Raw genomic sequence first — 23,291 nt, 5'->3', positions numbered from 1 at the left:
GGAACAGCACGTACGTTTGTTTCGGGGCGCTATGGGCGCAGAATTCGTATTTATGGATGACAACGCCCGTCCTCACAGTGCAAACATCGTAAACGAATGACTTCGATTGGAGAATATCACCCGTATGGACTGGCCAGCATTCTCACCGGACTTGAATCCAGTAGAGCATGTGTGGGATATGTTTGGCCAACGAGTTGCAGACTGTCAACCACCTCCTACATGTCTACCGGAGCTTCGGAGAGCATTGCTTGATGAGTGGTGTAATATTCACCAAGATCAGATCGATAATTTGATATTCAGCAAGCCTAGGGGTTGTACGAACTGTATTGCATCGTCTGGGAGACATACTATATTAACCCTCATACCAACCATGTAATATTGGTTTTTGTAAATAGATTTTTTTTAATAACTTGCTCCAAGGTGCAAAAAATTGCAATTTTTATTAATGATATCAAACTTATAGCATCTTTTTTGATCTTTACCTTTTGTTTAATAAATAGGCTTTACAGATAAGTCACATTTGTTTTGCTTCTGTCTCGTTCTTTTCCTGATATGGCATTATCATTAATTTATGGACATGAGTGTAATTTCATAGGAGATGAAGCTCTGGGGATCAGTAGAGTATTTAGGCATTTTGCTGTCCTAGGCATTGGATACCATGAGGTCTTCTTTTGGTCAATGGTCAACACATTTTTAGCATGCTTTTGATTTAGATTAATATATTTTTTTTTATTTCATTGAGTAAATGTATTTGTTTTTATTTCGTTATTATGATTTGAAATTGCTCGACATTCACGTTTGTATACAATGTTATCGAGTTGTAACAATGTAACAACAACAATGTACAACAATACAACAATGTAATCGGTTGTATTAATATTCTAATAACTACATAATTGAAACAAATAGGAACATAGCTACAAATTTGATATCATTATAATTTTCTATCATTCATAGAATTTGCCCTTTTTACGATTCTTTTTTAATTTGGCAACCAAAACAACTAAAGTTTTCTAATTGACTTGCTTGTGGCTCCTTCTAAGCCTAACGACATCTAGGTTTGGAAAATCGCCACTGATGATAATGAAAGAGAGTGGGAAAGAATGCTATTTATGAAAGCTATCCTTCAAGGTGTTGATTTTCAGCTTTTAGCTTATGAATTATGGTGATGGTATAGTTTCATGATGTTAGCAAATGATTTAGTAACAAAAGTAGATATTTGAAAATATAGGATCGCGTGTGCGATTCTCGATTTCAGCAAATCTCTTTCTACATAAAAAATAAGTATTTTTCCCAGTTAATCATATAACAGAAAGATATAAATGAATTATATTTTTTTATGCATCTTAAGAAATTAAACTAGCTTCAGATAGTTAATATTTATACTTTTAATAGGATTAACTCTAAAAATGGTTACACTTTTTAATAGGTGAGTTAATTCAATAATCTATTTTTATTAGAATGAGAAGAATTTAGAGGAAGAATTTTAATGATAGATAATAAAAATTATTTTTTTATCCTCATCGTATCAAATATATGCATAGATAAAGAATAAAATAAATTATTAATGTAAATGAATGAAATTAGATTATAATGTTTTAAAGAATTATTTGGAGAAAATATTCTCACCAAATTTTTTTCGTTAAAAGAGTTAAATTAAATTAGCACAAGTCAAGACATTTTAGTTTGTAAAAAATTTTCATTTTGCAAATAATTACTCCGAAAGTGTCATATTTAATGCATGAAAATGGATAATTCTTGTTTTACCACAACAACATAGTATAATCTCATTATTTTCATTTTAACGATAATTTCTGAGAACAGCGGAGTTGGAAGTCAAGCTTTGAATAAATAGCCTTATGACATTTCAAGCTACTCTTCAATGTGTCAAAAAGTAATAGTAGAAAAAAAGAAATATTGCATCCCTGTAAGACTGTTTCTGGGGTTATTCTTTAGAAAAAGAAATGAAAGGATATTCGAACTTTTAATCTGAAATATTACAGCATGATAATGTTTTAGGATGAGTCATATACTATCACTTTATTTTTTAAAATTTTCTTTTTAATTGTGTAGTAGCAAAGCATTGTGAAGTAGAAAAATTTAACATTGTCACATAAATACAATAATTAATGAAAAGTATCGTTATAAAATATACTATAAATATCAAAATGATAACGTTTATAGGCTGGATATTATCTGAAAATTGCAATATATACGTCGGAAAAACGTTTTAAACTCTTTACAGGGCTGATCGCTGAATCTAGAGTTGTTGAATTGGGCACATAGTCACTTTTTATGGAATAAGCGCTAACTTAGAAGGCGTTTTCAGTATTTTAATTAAATATTAAATTGCAATGTTTTCCCTCAATAAACACTATGTTAATATGCTTCACTAATATAAACATGCAAAAACCATTTTTTTTAAAAAAAAAGATACAGAAATAAATATTTTAGAATTTTTAATTATTATAAGATATTAATTACTTTCGAATGCATTCAAATGCAATAATTCAAAATCGTAGTGTTTTAAATGAATGGAATCTGGAATGTAATTTTATGACTGCAATTGCAGTTTCAATTTGTATATATATATATATACTATATTTTAAATCCATATTTTTCTCTTTTTTATTGAAATTTGCAGCGATAAAGGTTTTGTACAATAATATGTTCTAAAATTTTCGTGGGAAGTACCTAACCAAATAAATTAATTTTTTTCTTAAAATGTTGAAAAAAAAAGTGGTTTTGTTATTGAATACTATTATTTTAGAATCAACCAAGTAATTATTATTAGTAATTTTCAATCCAACGATCTGCTTTGTAAAACATTTGAAACGATTTTTTTCCCTCACGGATGTCGCTTGATGCATTTTACATACATTAGGTCTTCTCATGTTAAAAACGGAATTTTACGTTTCCAGTACGAAATGAGTAAGACTAATCTATCTAATCGACATGCATATAACAAAATATTTTTGGATTACTTTTCACAACAGAGGACAGAGCAATAAACTGAGACATTAGATATGTTTGATAATATTTTATTTTGAAACATAAAAACTTTGGAGTGTTTTCCATCATCCGTATAACATCTTAAAACCATCATTTAATACTTGTAACACTTGAAATACCTGATTGTCGAAAGACATGCAGAGATATGTATATAATTCTTCTTAAAGGACTATTTAAATAGAATTAATTCTGGATGTACGTGGGATTTCCTTAGGAAACATTAATGCGTTTCCTTGGCTCATTTTAAATAATTATATTAAAAAGTATTTTATTTCAGCATTCAACGTTAAAATTTCATAAGTATGTGCGTTTCTTAGCAAAAAAAATCTAAATATGTTAATGTATTGTTTAATAACTAACATTTAATTAGTTTGAGTATTTAAAAATGAATTACAAAAAGTGAATTAAAGTTATTGACTTTAGAAGAGCTTGAATTACAAATACTTGATAATTCGTGCTTAAGTTTATACAATGCATGGTCTTTTAACATAATATATAAATAACTGCATTTTAAATTGACACAGATTTTTAAATTAAGGTTTACCTTTTTCTTTAGAATTGAGTACTTATTAAAAAAAATAAAATAAACACACATAAAACATGTATTTTGTATAAAATGATCTTGTAAACGAAAGACGAAACTGAACCACTTGCTACCAAGCTCTTAGAGTTTGTAAAACAAATGGACTTCAGGTTTTCAGGATTCACATTGAGGGAAAATTCAGAAATTTTTCAATAAAGCAGTCTTTACCAGTAACCTTTGCTGTTAGGGAAATAATTAACCCTTTCTGATCTCGGCTCAGACCAGCCTTTAGAAGATATATTATTAGCCCTTGGGCTTGATGCACCTTTGTAATTGCCTTGAGAGCCTGTACCATATCTGTCATAGGTGTTACCCCAAGCTCCTCCTTGAGATCCAGGTATGGCGTTGACATTTCCATATCCTCCTCCACTAGACCATCCCTTTTGTCCAGTGTAAGAACCTCCATAACCGGACCCATAAATTTGGTTACCTAAACCACCTTTGCTCATTCCTGGACTGGTATAGCCACCGCCATAGTTGATGCTACCATAAACATAGCCGGGTTGGTTGCCATATGATCCACCACTGCCTGATCCGTAAGATCCACTGTAACCCTTGTCCCCTCTGTAGCCACTGGATGGTGATGGCCAGTTATAACCTCCCGAACCTGTGTTGACTTGGTTTCCTCCGTACCATCCGCTTCCATAAACGCCACTCTGTCCATACCCGCCTCTTGTTATCTGGTTGCTTCCCTTGTAATTACCACTACCATAGCCACCAGACCATGGTCTGCCTCCAGTGTTCCCACTCCATCCTGAGTTACCAGTGGACCATCCTTTATTGTTACCATATCCAGGCTGGGCACCAGGATAACCTCCTACATTTCCTACGTAACCACTTTGACCTCCAATATAGCCTCCTTGGCTTCCAACGTAACCTCCTTGGCCTCCAACATAACCTCCTTGGCCTCCAACGTAACCTCCTTGGCTGCCAATGTAACCACCTTGATTTCCTATGTATCCACCTTGGCCATAACCACCTTGTCCAACGTAACTTCCTTGGTATCCTGGATATCCTTGATTAGGCATATAGTAACCTCCTCTCTTTGTGTTCCCCGCATATCCACCTTGATATCCTTGTTGGTACCGGTCGTAGCCAGTGCCAGATCCAGACCATCCTTTACTATTGCCGGAAGCTGGATATCCGGATCCTGGATAATTGGTCTGAGTACTATATGCAGGCCTTTGCCAACCAGTAGCCTCTCGCACAAGATCTTTTTTTCCAGTTGTGCTGACACTGCCTATAGTGGCTTCATCTCCTCTATCTCCCTTAGCGGAAGCCTCAATCGAGGATCCAGGAACAGAGAAAGCCAATATGGCAATCAAACTAATGATCTGAAAAGAAAAATGTAGATTTAATATTAAATTATAATAATCTAAAATTTATGGGTGGCACATTTATTTTATTTCTTGAAAAAATTCATCCCACTTTGCCTTATAAAATATAAGTAGAACAAAAAAAAATATATAATTAATATAAGAATACATTTATATACTGGAAATGCATGTACCTACAATATTATATAAACAATTTAAATTAACTATAATTAAGTATTTCATGCATATGTGGAATAAAGGTTCAGAGTCCTAATATTACACAAATTTAAGAAAAATTTCACCAAAATTTTTAAAGATAGTTTTAATAATAGTGATAGATCATCTACTCAGACAGGAAGGTTTGTTTATATATGCAAGCTTAATAACGAGTCATGGCGTTATTTAATTCTTAGAGATCCGATGGAAAAGTAATAGGGACCAATAATGGACCCTCAAGTGCAATAATTTGCATTTTGCTTTTTGTGATGAGAATTTACTTTCTCTTTGTTTTGTTTATATTTATTGATTTAAAATTCCAAAACATTTTTGGAATAGCAATTTTGAATTAATGGCGGGGGAAAAAAAACTTAATTTTTGTGCTTTTTTTTTTTTTTTTTTGCAAGGGAAAAAAGTTTTCTTTTCACTAATGAAAAGTGCCAATTTGGAAGCGATCTAATTAAGAACGTGGATTACTTAATTGTTGAGACTAATACCATCAGAAAAAGGTTAAACATTCACCAGTTCTTTTATCTTTTATAGTCTGAATATATATCGCTGGAATGCGTTTAATACAAAAGCCCACCGAATATGTGTTTCAAACACCTTTTATATTCCAAATTATAAAAATTCAAATTCGACACAGAAATACAATTGAAGTAACAAAATCACATATTAAGAGCCATATATTAATTGCATTTTTTGATTATGGCATTTACACGTTCTTGGAAATACAAACCGGATTATCATTAACTTATTTGGTTCAACAATTATTACATATTTATATTTTGAATTTGAATCTGAGTACCAAATCTAATTTATTATGCTATTTATTGCATTAATTTATATTTGAATAGCCGGGCAGAAAGACTTCATCTGAATGAGTTTCGTTTAGAATGAGATAGAAATGCACAAATTTAAAGCAATGCTTTTATACCAAATTTTATTCGTTTTGCCCAAAAAGTTTTTGATATAATGTGTCACAGACAGACAGAGTGACCGGCAGAATGACAAAATTCCAAAAATGTGTTTTTCGCATTTGAAAGATCTAAAAGTAAAGATTCCTCGAAATCTCGAGGGTGAATTTTTTGACGATGACCTTCGTATTCGTATTTATAGTTCGTATACTATAATGTAAAAATTCTAAATTTTTATAAAAACACTTTGATTCTATTAAACAGATTTAATAAAATATTTTTGAAATTCAATATTTTAAACAAAAAAGAAAAAAAAAATCACGCTTTTGCAACTGAAAGTGCAGCAGATATGAAAACATGAAAATCTATGTTTTACGTGATTTTAAATCATTTATTTAGAGCCATGGAATCATGCAGTAATCTAAGACAACTTTTGAAGATTATTTGTAAAATTTTTCAAACTTTAAATAAACAACGCAACGTTTTACTAATTTGTGCTTTATATAATATGGTAGAAGCAATATATTTGAATGTCAAAGGTGAACAACAGTAGTTGAAGTTACGAATTCATGAGAAAATCTCTGTTTTCCATTAATTGCGTGAAATGCTACACTTGCAAAAGATTTTCTTGAGTTGCAGCTTTTTAACTGCGTAACTTCTTTATTTTGATATTCTAATAAATTATAATTCGAAAGCTGAATCGGCCTATCATATTTTAAATATGATATGCGATTCCACTTCCAATTATTAACTAATGATTAAACTTTCATATATTGTAAATATGATATGGAGATTTGAGCAAACGAGAAAAATAGTTGCCAATTCCTTATACATGAATTATTGATTGAGAAATCTTTTCATTTTCTTTCTAGAATATCAAATAATACATTTCAGATTTTTAATGAGGCTCTTGAAGTTCTATCTTTTAGTAAGTAATTGCAAAATGAAAACGAAGGGATAAATTGATCTCGTGTTTCATCTTCCATAAATTTTCAATTTATGAAACGCAGTGCGCCATTTTGATAAATTGGAAGAAGTCTAGCAGCATTTGAGTAAACAACTTAATTGAGAAACAAAAGAAAAGTACAATCACAGATTATTTTAATGGTACCGATTTTGTTTTTTACTTCTTCATATACGAAGCATAAGAAAAAGTATAATAATCTTGAAAAAACACGATTTCTGAAGTTTATAGGTAAAAAAATAGTTAGAATAGAAAATAGACAATAGAAATTAGAATTAGAGAGAATAGATATTTTTAGAATATACCATTCAATCTACTGATGAATTAAGTAGGGATATAGAAAATAGATACTTTTAGAAAATATTATTCAATCTATAGGTGAATTAAGTAGCTAAATGAATGAAATTTATTATCAGGTTTCTACGTTCAATATTAATTGCTCTAATCAATAACCAAATTTCTAAGCAAATCTAATTAAAATCCACCAAATGGAATTCGGTCATTTTTGCAGATGGATATGAACAAGATAAATCAAAACTGTAAATAACAAAACAGATAAAATTTAGTATAAGACTTCATATCTAAAATAATAGATTTGCATCGGATGTTGAAACAAATCCGTCGATGGGTCAATTACCTGTCTATGTCCAAATACCTACCTATTGTAGAAATGCAACCAATTCTACAAGTGAATTTTAGAATAAAATCCTGTCAAAAAATTGGAGATTTGCACTTAATTTTGGAAACCATTTGTTAACTAAAAGGAAATACGCCCTCGAAAATACGTACTCGACGAAGTTAAACAAGAAATTTCTATTTTGTGTAAGTCCAGAACATCCCATAAAGGGATTTTTCATTTTAAAATTAAATTAATTGGTAATGGAAACCGAATGAAGAATAAAACCATAGGTATGCTCATTTTGAAAGCCGGAAAAATCTGATACAGAAGTTTCAAAATCTGCCAATAGGTGGCGTTGTAAGTTGTAATAGCTTTATGGAGTCGGAGATAAAGGACAAAATATGTCTTTAAAGCGAAATTGTAATCATGTCTCAGTCGACCTAAAAAGTTTTTTTTTTTTTTTTCGTTTCTTCAAAGTAAATAAATTAGTGTAAAATAAAAGTTTCAATCATCTTTTTTAGTGAATGATCCGAAATGCATGCGCTTTCGGATCATTCACTATACCCTTGTCTCACAGGTCATCTATGTATTCATCTTCGTACAGCTTTACAAGATTGTTTAAGAACAGAACATCCGCCTGTGATTCAGAAAATGGGTGATAGTTCAAAGTGATATTAAAGGATCATTCAATTATATTTTCGAAATATTTGTCAAGAATGGCAAAAACCGATAGAACGTGGTGAAATCCGGCCTCTAATCTAGTATACACCACGAAACGCCTTGTCGATTCTCTAGTAGGTTCATTTCATTTCAAATTTCATCAGCGAAATTGTTCTTTGCAACTAAGCTCTCTATTAACAATTCCGATTTCGATGTTTATTCTTTAAAGGTATGGTTTAATATTAAATTGCCCACTTCTCAGAACCATACCCACATATCCCAGGTGATTAGAATGTATGATTACTTTCACATAGGTATATTTTATGTGTCAGTAGATGGCGTGGAGCAAGGAAATTTTTGCTAAATCCAGTTACATACGCTTTTAAAATAGGCTCTGATTTAGTAAAAAATGACTCATGTCTATAAAGATGGAGCATATAATCGATCATACTTCGTACTAATAATTCTTTTTTGAGCTAGAGCTTTGGCATTTTGCATATTTATTATAGATGGAAATGAGCTATTTCCTTATTTTCAGAGCTTATTGATTTATCTGAATATCAATTTCATCGATTAATATGAACAAATTTTGATGCCATACCGTAATGAGAATCTGCAATGAATTTGAGAAATATGGATTTCTCCAAATTTTCATTTCATTGAAAAGATATAACGATTACATACATCATTAATAGGTACTTGCTGTTTTCATAATCCATTTTTAAGAAAGAAAAAAATCCCACTTCAACAAACATTCTCTTTAGAACAAAAAAGAGCTCAACTAGGCTATTTGGCGAACTATCTGATCGCGAAAGACATAAGTGTTTATAATAATAAATTAAAAATAAACCGGCAAGTATCATCACTCTAAAACTTTCTCATGTATTCTCTAATAAAGGTGTGATCCCTGAGAACGTTTTGCCGGCACGCGTTACAATTACGAAATATCAATTTTACTGCATGAATTTAGCATGTTTATGAAATTTATCGTGTGATGTTTGGTGTATGTATTGACGATTCATTCCTGGCTTATGATTAATAGAATCCGAAAATTAAATTTGTATTTTAAACGTGTTTTTCGCAATCGATTAAAATAAAAATTGACTTCGAATTATACTTGTAGTCACAAAATCACATATTAAATTTGATATATTTAAGGCATTTGCGGTTTTGAGTTATAGCATTTACACGTTTTTGAAAGTACAGATAGAAAGACACTCAACCCCTAGTTGGATCCAGTTCAGAATTTGATAAGTATATACTCTATAGATATTGAATCTGTGTACCGAATTTTACTCATCTAGCTCTCTTCGTTTTATTGTCATCTAGTTAAGTTAAATTCGAACAACTGGACAGACAAACCGTCCGAATGGATTGTGCTTAAATTTCGGCAGAAAACTGCACATTTGAAGTAAAGACCGTATACAAAATAGGCAGTTTTGAATTATCTTTGTCAAGGCAGCGGACATATTTCGAAAAATTTGTTTTTCCAACTCAGAAAAATCTAAAACAATTAGATTCATCCAAATCTCGAGTTCCATTTTCTTGACAATCATAATATTTAAAAGAAAAAGTGAAAAAAAAAAAAAGAACACCCAGAATGTAAGTATGTGAAGTGCGAAAAGCCGGCGTCCTGGCATAGGGGTAGCGCCTTTTCCCCGTGATCTGGGCGTCCTGGGTTCGAGTCCCGGTTTGGGCATGGTTGTTCTTCCGTTGTTATATCTGTGAGATGTGTGAATGTGCCCTCCTGTAATAAAGGGGTTGTGCGCGCGAATGAGTGATGCGTGAGGAGTCAAGTCGTACTCTTCGCCCAAGTTGGCTCTACGATTAAAACAAGAGACGCTCCCCCTTAGGCTTAAATCGGCTGTCTTCGAACAGCGGGCTTGTCCGTGGCAAGTGCCATAAGAAACAACAACAAAATGCAAAAAAAAAAAAAAAAATGCAAATAATCAATTAAAAAAATTCGACTTTTATTACCAAAAATGAGTTTGAAAACAGTTTTTATAAAAAATTTTTATTCGCTAACTTTTTTTCCTGAAATATTTGCTTCTGTAATTTTGCTCAGTTTTTATATTATCTTTGAAATGGGGACATATTTTCTTAATACAACAACAGCAAAAAATATCATAGACAATTAGAACACGTGCGGCTAAATCTGTCTGCTCACTTAATATTTCCAATGCAGTCGCTTCATAATACTTATTAAATATTTATGTATATATCCAACAACTTTGCTTTCGTGCATAAAATTTTAACTTTCGGTGTTCTGACCTCATCGGCAAAGTAGTAACTAATGCAAAGCTGTAAGCTTTTGTATTGGGTGCGCAACCGGAAGACACGTTTTCATCGAGCCGTGTTTTGCAAGGGCGACGGACAGAGAAACGCCCACAGACAAGGCAAAACACCCAGCTATCAAAAGAGAACTTGTTCACAAGGATTAAATACTTAGATGACGGAAGTACCGGAATGACCAGAACTATTTGGTTAACTCGTAATTATTTACATGGAGGACGAAAATATAGATTCTTTCAGCTTTTGTCGGATTTCATATCTGAAGATAAAGGACACGGACGAACCACAGTTTCTTTCCAATGGTCAGTCAAACGTATTCAAATAAACGTTGGGTATTCAGAAAATTATAAAAAAAAATAAAATAATGATAATTACTTCATTTTTTAATTAAAATTAATATATGATCAACATAATTTGTTAATATAAATTTCTTACAAATATATACTCTATGCCTGTAATTTCGTTAACAAATAATTCTTCAATCAACTTTTTCCGAATTATCATAAAAACTAAATTATTTATATTTCGCTTTAAGCTGGATCGGCATTCGAATCAAACGAAAATTTAAGCGGCGATAGATAGAAAGGTTGAAAATTCAAATTTAAAAGCAATTTTCGCTCCATTTGAATGATTTGTTGTTAATTGATACATCAAACATTCCTGTGCATTGAGATACTTTTTTTGGAGATGTAGAGACTCTCTTTATGCTCTCTTCTTTCTATTTACTAGCTATGACAAGTGTGCTGATACGCTTGCAGTTCTGTAAATCACGCATTAAACCAGCGAAAGGAATCTTCCCCAAACTTTCCCACATATTCACTATAAAAATGTAATCTCTGTTTTCCAGCATAAAATTATGATCTTGGGCAAAACTGTGAATGCCATGACTGCTCAAATTTTTATTTTCAGGTTCCCACATATGAGAGTTGTGTGTGCTCCTTAGTACAATAAAGAAAAGGAGTACTAGCGCATTAATTGTGTGGATTTGGTGAACGAAAATCTCGATACATCAATCTTTAGAGTGAATTTAGGATTTGGACTGAGTCTAGAATACGATCTTTGACGATAAATCATTGGCATACTATACTATTAACATATACTAATTGCATGCACAAGTACCAAAAAAAATCGATTGCGAATTTCCAATTTTCTTGCAATACTGCAGTTAAAAAATATGTTTATTTGAATGCTACCATTTTAAAATTAGAGTGTATTTTATAAATATGTTATTAGGGACCCAGTAAAAAAACTCACATTCGATAAATAGGATCTTTTTGGTGAAGGTAATGAAAACGTTTGGCAGACGATATATTTAAGGATCATCGATTCAAAACGTTCTTTCAATTTGAATAAACTGAAGCTGTTTTTCCGTTATTTTGATTTAGAAACGATATAAATGTACGATCTTTCATTGTGTTTTTCCTTCTTTCTTGGCTTCAAAAATTCAAGAAATAAATCTCTTCAACCCTTGAGAGTATGTCGCGCTTAAGATAGCTCCTTTTCTAATTCGTCATGTAAATGTTGCCATGGTAACCAGACGTAGGTAAGTAGATTCTTGATATCTGAGTTTTTAAATGAAATATTTTTTTGCACAAATTATTTTTTGAAATAAATTTCCTGAGATTGTGTTATAGTTGATCCTGCATTCCTAGAGATTTAAAATGAAGATAAAGATTTGTTTATAGCTATTTAAAAAGCTTTTAAAGAAATATATTATTTTCATTTCTTTAAACAAAAATATTCCAAGAAAGAAATTTTGAACTGTACTTTCATAGCGCTATGAGAAGGATCGTCATTTCAATGCATTTTTTCAGTGAAATTGATTTTCAAATCCTGTTTGAGGTTGCTATATTTCAAAATAATATATAAGTAAGCGATTATTTTTGAAAGAAAATAAGTGGTATTCGAATCTTTAGCAAACGAAATTCTTTTTTTAAAAAATGTATCGAATAAAATGCAAAGAAAAGTTACGTTCTTATGCTCTATTTTACTCATGAAATATTATTTTTACTATCTCATTCCATTCTACTTTAATTGACGCATATTCGTTATTTCTTTCTTATATGCAGTATAATCAAAAGTCCGAGAAAATATAGCTCATAAAAGAAACTTTCTTTCAGAAAAGTTTATAGTTAAATCTAGTTATTATCTTGAATCAATACAAGGGTATTGGAACGGCTTTCATGGCGAACTATGATCAGATATCTGTGTCAACACCATACCCTTGCAATAGACCATCAGATGAATGATTCTCAATGTCGTATTTAATATATAAATCTGATATCCCTAGTATATGATAGGTATTTAGTTATATCAAATCCCAACCCTGGAACCCTCTAATCTTATTGCTAGGCCAACACGCCATTCTAGTAAAGTTTATTGATTTTATTTAAAAACAGCTGCCATACATTAACACTGCTTTAAAACATTAAAAGTTCAAATGAGACATTGAATTATAAAATCACTATTTTATTCATAATCTAACGAAGATTATGGTGAAAAGTTTAATAAATTTAACTGCTAACATATATTTAAGTTGTTTTTACACGTACACAGTAAAGTAAAATCGACAAATTAGAATAAGTGAAAATACGGAAAATTCTAAATTATACTTAGTGAAAATAAATAAGCAAAATTAATTCATTAAATTAATGAGATGCTTGAATGAACACAACTATATTATTCAAATGCCATAGTTAGCATTTATTAATCTATATTTAAATTTCTTTACCACTAAATAATTATTTGACAAGATGGAAAAAAAAATCAGTTCAATTTTCATTCTGACTTTCTTGCATTAGAGTATAGAGAAAGTATTGTAATCGTCCAACAAAAAAAAAAAAAAAAATAGAGCTCGAGATTTCGGCAAATCTCATTGCAAAAATCTCACTCAAAAGCACATTTTAAGCCACCGCAAGTTTGAAAAACACATCTTTGACATTATGTGCATCTGTCTGTGCCTGTAACAAAGATACCTAAAGACTGAGATGGACAGAGGAAATTTAATATAAGGCCATTACACAAAATTTGTAGATTTCTGTCAAATTTTGAGCAAATTTCCTTCCGAAAAAGTTAATTTGCCCGGTTTTTTAAGTTCAAGTTAGCACTATAACTACAAAATAAAAGCTAGATAAATGAAATTCGGTACATAAATTTAACATCTATATTTTAGACACTTATCAAATGTTGAGCCAACTCCAATAGAGAGTTGACCGTCTGCCAGCCTGCACTTTCAAAAACAAGTCAATGAGATAAATCAGGAGCTAAATATATCAAATTTGGTATGCGATTTTGTGACATCAAGTGCATTTTGGTGACAATTTTTTTTCTTTCATTTGGTTGGAAAAAACACGCCTAAAATAAAATTCGACTTTCGGATATTTTTAACGGCATACAGACGTTAGATCCCCCCACCCACCCCAGAAAAAAAAAAAAACTCTCCAAGAACCCCATGGTAGATCCAGTGAAAGTGCTAAATTCAAGCCAAAGGTAATTATTTCATAAATATTGTATGCCAATTCTATGCAAGCTCTTCTCTGATATAAAGTATGTATTATTTCAAAGAATTATTCTTTTTGTGGATTAGGATAATGATGCTAATCCCAAATGGCTTTCAATAAAGCATTAACATAATATGGAAAGTAAGCGAATTTAGTATTAATTATAAAGCAAAATGTATTAAATGAATTAAAAATTTATCAAATCCTTAATTTTATTTATCTATGAAATAATTTGAATTATTTACTGTTTAAATAATTTCTGGTCCGTTTGCTCATAAAAAAATTCCTTTTACAAATGCAAAAATAGTTTTTTTTTTTTTTTTTTTTTTTTGCATGCATAAAAACGCAAAGAAAAAAATTATACTTGCATTTATTCTCAAAAAATGAAAACTACAATAAATGCCAAAATAGAAATACCCCTTAGACAAAAAAAAATTATGGAAAATTTGTTTTATTTTTGTGATTTGAGTTAAAATTAAAATGCTTAATGTTTTAACTATATAAAGATTTCTAAAGTTCATTTACTTAAATTAAAAATGGAATAAAATAATTTTTTTATTCTAGAGGAAATGATAAAATTCATTTCATTTAAAAAAAATCTTGCAAATATAGTTTTACAAGAATTGAAATCTAACCTTCAAACATCATTTGTTTCACTAACTGATATGTGGTATCATTTAATTCCAACTAATTTCCAAGCTCTAATTTAATATAGAAGAAATGGTAAACCCATTTTAACAAATTATGCTCTAGGTATATTTAATTTCGTTTTATAGAGATTCATTTAAGTAAAATTCACTTCTATTTAGTTCAGAAAGTCGTTTTTCTGCAGAAAAGTACACACTTTGATCATACAAATAAAAATCCTTTAAAGTCGCTCGAGGCTTTTACCGCTAAGTTAGTAAGAAGTATTTGTAAATTAAATTAATTAGCAAAGGCTTAACTGCGGGGCAACTGCAAACAGATATTTTGAAAGAAATCATTTCAGACTATATTTAGAAATTAATTAGATTCATTAAAGGAAATAACAAGAAAGGGTTTGTAGTTGTAATTGTTTTTTTATTTTAATTCTTTCAGAGAAATATGTAGATAATCAAATGGGAATTGTGGCGAATTTTCAAACATTTTTCAACTCAATATTTAATGAATTCGGTTTTCTTTAAAATATTCTATTTCCAGAAGCAACTTGGAACGAAAAAAGTAGAATTTTTTTATTGTACATTAATATTTGTTTTCAGAAAACACTCTGTCTTCAAAGTACATAGCTTATTAATGCTCTACTTTCAAAGAGAATAGTTTATGCAAATTCTTTGGATAGTTTAATAAAGTTTTGGACATTCTGATTAATTCTCTTTTCTTCACTAGGTGTTTTAATAAGCTGTGCGTTAGAATGTTTGTACAATTACACCAATAAACCAAAATTAAATTGTTTGGATAGTTTAATAAAGTTTTAGACATTCTGATTAATTCTCTTTTCTTCTCTAGGTTTTTGAATATGCTGTGCGTCAGAATATTTGTACAATTACCTGAATAAAACCAAACTAAAACTATCATATGACTTACTTTTCACCAAAGCATTTCCATCGTAACATTACAATGAATTCAAAGGCGTTCCATTGTTTATTTTTAATTACCATCGAACCATTTGATCAAAGTACTAACGCACTGACACAAATTAATTCAGATATCGTCCGTGTATCTTTAAACGGGAAAATTGCAGAACAAATTAAATCAACAAAATATCTATTTCATCCATAATGTAAATATTCTCCAGCGAGCAGAAAAATTTAATAATGATTGTTGCATTATTAGCATCATTTGTGCTTAATAAATTTGTTCAGAGCCTTGCTGACATTGATAAGGTCATTTCGTATATCGAATACAAGTTAATGTTTTTGAATAGTAAATGCAGGTTGCCATAGAGCTGTGATTATCGTTCGGGTCAACCATTTTTTGTAGTTTAATCAATAAATCTAATGAATAATTGTACAATTACATTACAGATGAAACATTTTATTTTCTACATTCAGAATTTTTCCTTTTTGAATTGATGACGATAATATTGTATTAACCGATTTATATGATTTTTTACGATTTATATGATTTTATATTATGATTGATAATGTTTGAATTTATTATGAATATTTCCCTTAGATTTAGGATGAAATTTCAAAGATCCAAAATAAATTTCATGTTTCACTACATTTTTTATCAAATGATTTTTGTAATTAGAATTTCTTTTTAGGAATGAAGTTTAAATTCTTGAGTAAAATATTTATTTAAATACTTTTATAAAAATTTAAAAATATTTTGAAATTTTATATCACACACGTAATTGCTATTTTCTAATAAGCAAAAGGACTTATTAACATTTTTGATTTTATAATAGTGATAAATCATATTTTCTAGAGATAGATCAGATAGATAATTCCTAGAGTTGTCATTAAAGTAAATTAATATATTTAAAGAAAAATATGTTATATAAATGGTGTAAAACTTTGGGAAACGCATCTAATATGTGCAGAATATGTGAATTTTATTCAAATTTGTATAAAATTTAGTCTAAATTTTATACAAATTAAATAAAAATTATTGTAATTTTCAATATATATATATAAAGAAATTGCTATGTAAAAATATTGTATGTATAAAAATATGTATATAAAGAAATTGCTGAAGAAAAAAAAAATTCAAGAATTTAAATTTCAGTTAATTAACGTTTTCTTAAATATAATAAATGAAAATGGAAACAATATTCTCAGCAGATAGCATTTACTCGTCTCTGCCTTTTAAAAACTCCTGATATATATAAAAAAAAGTGTTTCCGATTTATAAACCAGTTTTTAAGAACATTGGGTATTTTAAACCCCGAAATTTTATAAACATCGTCTCGAATAACCCGACATATTATTTCGTATTTAGAATCTGACATTAGCTTAGAAAAGTTGAACATGTTAATAGGCAAATGCATACTACATTTATTATTTTTATTTTTTAATTTTTAAATTATTTCAAGCGAATAGGGTTGCAATCGTCTTCTGTGGATCCTGCTTTCAATTTTTATTTAGAGTACATTGTATTACTATTTACATAAAAATAACCTGATTGCCTCTCGCAATTGTAATAATTGAAGAAATTTAATTATTGATCAACAGTTTATGCTCTTGTTACACTAGCTGTAGGATGAAAATTTTTATGAAAGAAATTTTAATCAGGTAGTTAATGTTTTTAATAAATCAACTTTAACCTTAAAAAGTTCCAAAAAGCATTTTTCTCATATTTCTTTCACTAATGTAGATTTGTCAATGTATTATATATATAGGTGCTCTCAATTTTTTGTGAATTTTTTTTAATCATGCAGAATGATGTTATTAGTTAGATTTTTTAAATGTATAAATTTTTAATAGTACAACTTCTTTTGTACCAGATGAAAAAGTTTCAGATACCATGTGTCTCTTCTATTCCCCTTTATTCTTTGTAAAAATCGGTTTAACCAAAGAAGGGGGGATGTGAAAATGTCATAGCAATTAAGGTTTTAAAAGTAAATGAAAAATTCGCTGATGATTCCCGAAAGTATTTTTTCTCTTTCTTCTTGTAAATGTGCTTACCTATATACTTATAATTTTATAACTAGTTTCGTTGATTATAATTTAAATTAATCCCTCGTTTCAAAGACACGAGATCTTTCAATGAGGAAAATTATACTTGGAAGTTTAGAGAGTAGATTAGAGTTTAGAGATGTCTTAAACTTTCAAACTTCACCAGTTAAATAATTTGATCCTGACGGATTTAACCATACCTGCAGACACAGTAAATCTAGACGTTCTCTTCAGTTGTCTCTCAGACAGTTCTCTTCACAAAACCAACTCAGCACATCACACTATAACAATTTAAATTTATCAGATGTATATTCCTTTCAAGTTAGCATAATAGGGAATGATATCTGCTGATAGAATTTCCAATTATACTTTGAAAAAAAAAAAAGAAAGATCCTACAGCAAGTTAAACATCCGTATGCTAAAAATATAAATGTGACACTAATAAACTATTTGGGAGTTTTTTTCCTTCTGCAAACATAGTTTATAGCTTGCATTTTCAGCTTGTGTTTTCTGAAGGATGTTTTATTAGAAATGTCAATATTTTGTTGTTTGAGAAGGGAAAGGAAAACGTTGTGTTGATGGATCTTAAAAATTAATAGCATTTCCACCAATCTAAGCTCAGTAGCGTGAACTACTATATAAATGTAAAGATTATCATGAAAATCGAACCGTATTATATTTTAAGATTTGGAGATGATTTAATCAATGCATTTCAATTAAAAAGCTATCATATTTTAATTTAAAGTAAAAAAGATTGTTAATAGTATTGAATTCCCAAAGTCAAACTTAAAAATAAAAATAGTGTTTAACAAGCGAAAATTAGAAGGAGATAATGTTAAGGTAATGGAAAAATAATGATTAGGAACTGAATAATATTAGTAATTATTAAGCCAGGAACGAATGATAAATAGATTGATACAAAAATGATTCCTTAAATGAAGTTGTTATTGAGTCGAAATAATCGTCGATTGCTGATTTTTGGGATTGTATGAGAAGTGCTTGCATTCGATGTTCTTTACTTCGAGTGCAATAACAGGACAATTAAAGCTAATAACAGGGCAATTAAAGTACTTAGTTAAGAAAAGTTAAAAATTAGTTACAAAATTAAAAATTCGTTAGCTAAAAGTTTACTATCATCAAGAGTCGAGAGGAATTTATTAGAAAAATCTTCATTATTTCTTTCAAAATTCTGATATGCTCTATTAAATAGATTTCTGGAATACTAAAAGAATTCTAATGGCTTGTTTAAGTCTAGATGATAGTCCAGGACCATTAACTCCTACGATTCTTAAAAATGTAAAACAAGGCAAAATAGGAACTGATGATATTTTATTTTTTCCAACTTGAAAAGTTTATTGTAATTCGATGTATATAGAGTTTTTTTTTTTTTTAAATGATAACTCAATATTCATACAAATTAAAATAATAGAAGCTTTGATTTCCGGAACAAGCAATATTGTAAGGAAATGTAGCTCAGATGTCGTATTATTTTCAACCACTTACGCTATGATTGGTTTAAATAAATTTAATGAAAAAGTTTTTAAAAATTTATTACCATTCATTATTTAATATGTAGACTGTTCACTCTAATTATTATCTGATTTTATAATCTTTAATTTACAATTCATTAGTATATATATTATAATGTTTTGACAGCAATTTTTCTCAAATTCAATACAGAATGATGATATGCTTATGGATAATTTTATGGTAAAATTTAATTATTGGATTTATTAACTGATCATTACTAATCTAATGTATTATAATAATCAAATGTTCTGAAAAGATAAATTCTGCATTATCACCAAGAACACACAAGAATAATAATTATGTACATTATGTAAATAATCCCTAAACTGAAAGAGACAAAGACAAATTTATTAACTTCCATTTTAGTTAATCACACTTTTTAATAATCAGAAAAACGAATAAAAATGAATACAAATTTTATTTGATTTAAAATTTGCTATAAAAATAGTTTGTTTCAACATTAAATGGCCTAAAGAAAACTTCTATAATATTTAAATTTTATAGTTTTCATGGAAATATTTTTTTCGAGAAAAGCTGAATAACTTAGGATTGTAGTTTATGTTAATTTTCCACTTATAATGCTGTTAACCTTGAATAATACTAAATTTATTTTTGATAGCTATAAAACGCCGGTAAAAAGCAATAACTTCCTAAATATATAAAAAAATATGAATAACTCACCAAAAATATTTGCATGAAAATTATTTAACAGATTGGCATTCATTTCTATAGAATTCTTCGATGGTGCAATAAACGCGCATAAATTCTTTTAATATATTGTATGGGGGAAAACTAGAAATTCACCTACCAAGTGATAATGACAACAAATTTTTTGACCCCGCAGAATACAATAGTGCACTCACTTATTATTCAAAGTGCTTAAAGCACGCATATGAAATTATGGCTACCGCCCACTCAATTTTAAAGTTGATAGGTCAAACTGCTTAGCAACAGATATCAATATTAAAATACAGATAAAGCAACACGTCTTAAAGAATTTTTGCTTTGAAAAAGCATTAAAATGATTTTGAATATGATATCGAGGCAACAGATTAGTAATTTTGCCAACATCCATTTAAATATGTTAATGCAAAAGTGAGACATTACATTTATTCATACATTTAAATGCCAATAAAATGACATATTTTCACTTTACATTTTAAAAAATTGAATCAGAAATTGAAATGCAAGATATAAACAATTTTAAAACATTAAATATTCAATATTAAAAGAAAATACAGGTTTTAAAGTTAAAAAAATTTCAAAGCAAACAATAAAAAAAAATTAATACGAAATAAGTTCCTGATTTTTGCTGGTTATTAGAAAATTTAGTACTCACATTTTAATATTTAAAAATATAAAAAAGATGCAATATTCTGAATATTTTAAAATAATTTTTTTATTTATTAGATATTTTTGCTGTTAATTCTTGAAGAAGATTACATTAAAATTTACATTATTGAAATACTTCTTTCTGAGGTTTCTTTACCTTTGAAAGAAATAATAATGGTCTATTAAAAATTCTAATATTTAGCAGCCAAAAGTGATGTTAACTTTGAAGTTAATTACATTTGTTTAGGAGCTTTTTATTTTTACACACATTTCGAACAATTGCATTTTTTATAATTTTGCATCCATTACAACATTTTTAAATGGTTAATGTCTGTTAATAGTATCGGCAAATAAAATAAACTTTTATTTACTGGAAATTTTAACAATAAAAAAGTGAAATATTTTTAACTAAAATAAATTACCATGCAACAGATAAGTAGCTAAATATGTTATTAAATATAATACTTGATGTTGCATAGTAGTTACTTTCTCAGAAACCAAAAGGTTTAAAAATATGAAAGAAACTTGGTTATTTACAGGAAAATAATCATTAATTTTTACTGAAAACTATAATCTAAAATATATCTTTTATATAAAAATCATAGAGTCAAATTAATTAAAATCTATCGTTTTAGAACTACAAAAATTTATACTTCTCATGTTTCTGATTTCGAGTTATAAAAAGATACTATAGAGAATAAATGGAATTGAAAATTTTCTATGCAGAGTCTTATTCATACTTATAATATAATCTTCATGTGCAACGTGAAATTCTGCTCATAATTTCAACAAATAACGCATTTGCACTCTAGGCAATGTTTATTAGTAGGCTTTTCTTTTAATAACTAGTCAATTTAGTTTCACATTTCAAAACTTTTTTTTTAATTCTTCATACGTTGGTGATTTAATTATTTTTTTTATCTTGATGATTGTGTTTTGATTTATTATTTATTTAATTTTCACATTAAAATACACATTTCTTTCACACTAAAATACACATTTTATTTTTGAATTATTAATTTAACTATAAAAAAATTTTCTTTTTAACTATTGAATATTAAAGAATAAAATGGAGAAATAATTATTAAATATGAAAGATCTGAAAATAACGGTAAAGTATTATAATCTTTTTTAAAACAATAATTTTTTTCCTACCATAGTTTTATATACTTTCATTTACACGAATTCAATTGAAAAGAAAAACGAAATTAATTTCAGTTATAGAAATTACAAAGTCTCGATAAAAATTTGTTTTCTTTTATAGAAAATAAAATAAAATAAATTTTCTTCCCTTAAATTTGATATTAAGTTGTTGTTCGTAAAATGAAAATGGCTAAAGCCTGAAATCTGCGTCATTCCACTTAATTTACAACTATAATAAGAGAAAAAATGTTGAACTTAAAGATTGGTAAATCGAACTTTATGCAACAGGATAATAATTTGATTTTTAGTAGTAACTCTGCTTGTTGTACTTTTTTGCTATGCATAGAATTATTTATAATTATTATTTTAATTTTTTTAGCTTGAGCTATTCCTATTAAAGCTTATTTTCTTGTAAAAATAGTAATACCTTAATCCTCTAAGAATTTTTTAAAGAGCATGATTTATTAGTTGACTTTGGTAAAGAATTGAAATCACTTTTCTCCTTTTCATTAAAAAAGAGCTTACAACTGTCCCTTAATTTTTGCTTTAATTTTTAAAAAAATTATATAAGTTTTCACAAATTGTAAAAAATTTTATATTAGGGAAGTTAAAATTATTAAATGCAATGCAATAATTCGTTATTTGAGAAAAACTATAAGATAATCGGAAAAAAATATCAAAAGGAAACTTCTTAACTTCAACAATAAATATTTTGAACAAAAAAATATTACATTCTAATAAATCTATTTATATCACTTATTTTTTCATATTCATAACAGATACATTCATCCAATTATACTTTAAAAATTCAAAATTAATTGCATTAAAACGCTAATATTCAAACCAAAACTAATATATTTTTAATAAATTTAATTAAGTATGAATACGTTGGCAATTCAGTTAATTATTTCATGTCAACAAATGTATATTAAATAGAATGACGTTTTAAAGCTTTAAAGTAAATAGTTTTTTAATAAAACCTTTTAAAATATAGAATCTAAAAAATAAAAACAAATCACTATAAAATTGCTTGCTTTTAATCTATTATCCTTCTCAAATAATTATCTAGTTTTTAAAAATTAAATTACTTGCATCCATCCTAAAAAAATTCTAGAAGTAAATGTTTTTTTAATTAATTTATTTCACCGATATAAAGATGGGATACTCAGAAGTTAACTCCAACGTATACAGTAACATGAAATCCTCTAAGAAATATTCGACTTTTTAATTTTTTTCATAAATACATTTTTAAAAAATTAAACTTACCATCAGACGAGACATCTTTTTTTCACAGAACAACTCAAAATTCTATGGATGGCAGAAAATTTTAAATGAAACAATTAGTCCTAGTTTCATTCACTCATTGACTGAGAATGTAATCAATTAATTATATACTTTAAGAGAGTCAAGACATTCGATGTACAACACACTCCGTGCAGGTGGATTGTACGGTCCCTCAATTCCACGCAGCTTATTTATATGGCCCTGCCATACGCTGGTCGCGGACGGTTTCCATGGAGACGGCGCAGGCGCAGTGGGTCAGCCTTGCGTTGGCGGTAGAAATTGTTTTGAAAACAGTGCAAATCGGAAATAAAGGGCTGACATGAA

The 23,291-nt window shown here is 28.6% G+C and overlaps 1 protein-coding gene across 1 annotated transcript; it reads right to left on the bottom strand.

Annotated features, from left to right (window-relative positions):
* Positions 1-3,044: 3,044 nt before the first annotated feature.
* On the bottom strand, positions 3,045-23,127 carry LOC129966082 (uncharacterized). The gene is made up of 2 exons (XM_056080459.1): positions 22,950-23,127; positions 3,045-4,929 (listed from the first exon to the last, which is right to left on the bottom strand). The coding sequence occupies exons 1-2, from the start codon at positions 22,962-22,964 to the stop codon at positions 3,760-3,762; spliced, it is 1,185 nt and encodes a 394-aa protein (XP_055936434.1). The 5' UTR covers positions 22,965-23,127; the 3' UTR covers positions 3,045-3,759.
* Between the last annotated feature and the right edge of the window lie 164 nt (positions 23,128-23,291).

This window comes from Argiope bruennichi, chromosome 1, assembly GCF_947563725.1.
Source record: "Argiope bruennichi chromosome 1, qqArgBrue1.1, whole genome shotgun sequence".
Taxonomy (NCBI): domain Eukaryota; kingdom Metazoa; phylum Arthropoda; class Arachnida; order Araneae; family Araneidae; genus Argiope; species Argiope bruennichi.
Note: the sequence above shows the minus strand (reverse complement) of the source record. Positions and strands in the feature narration are given on the sequence as shown.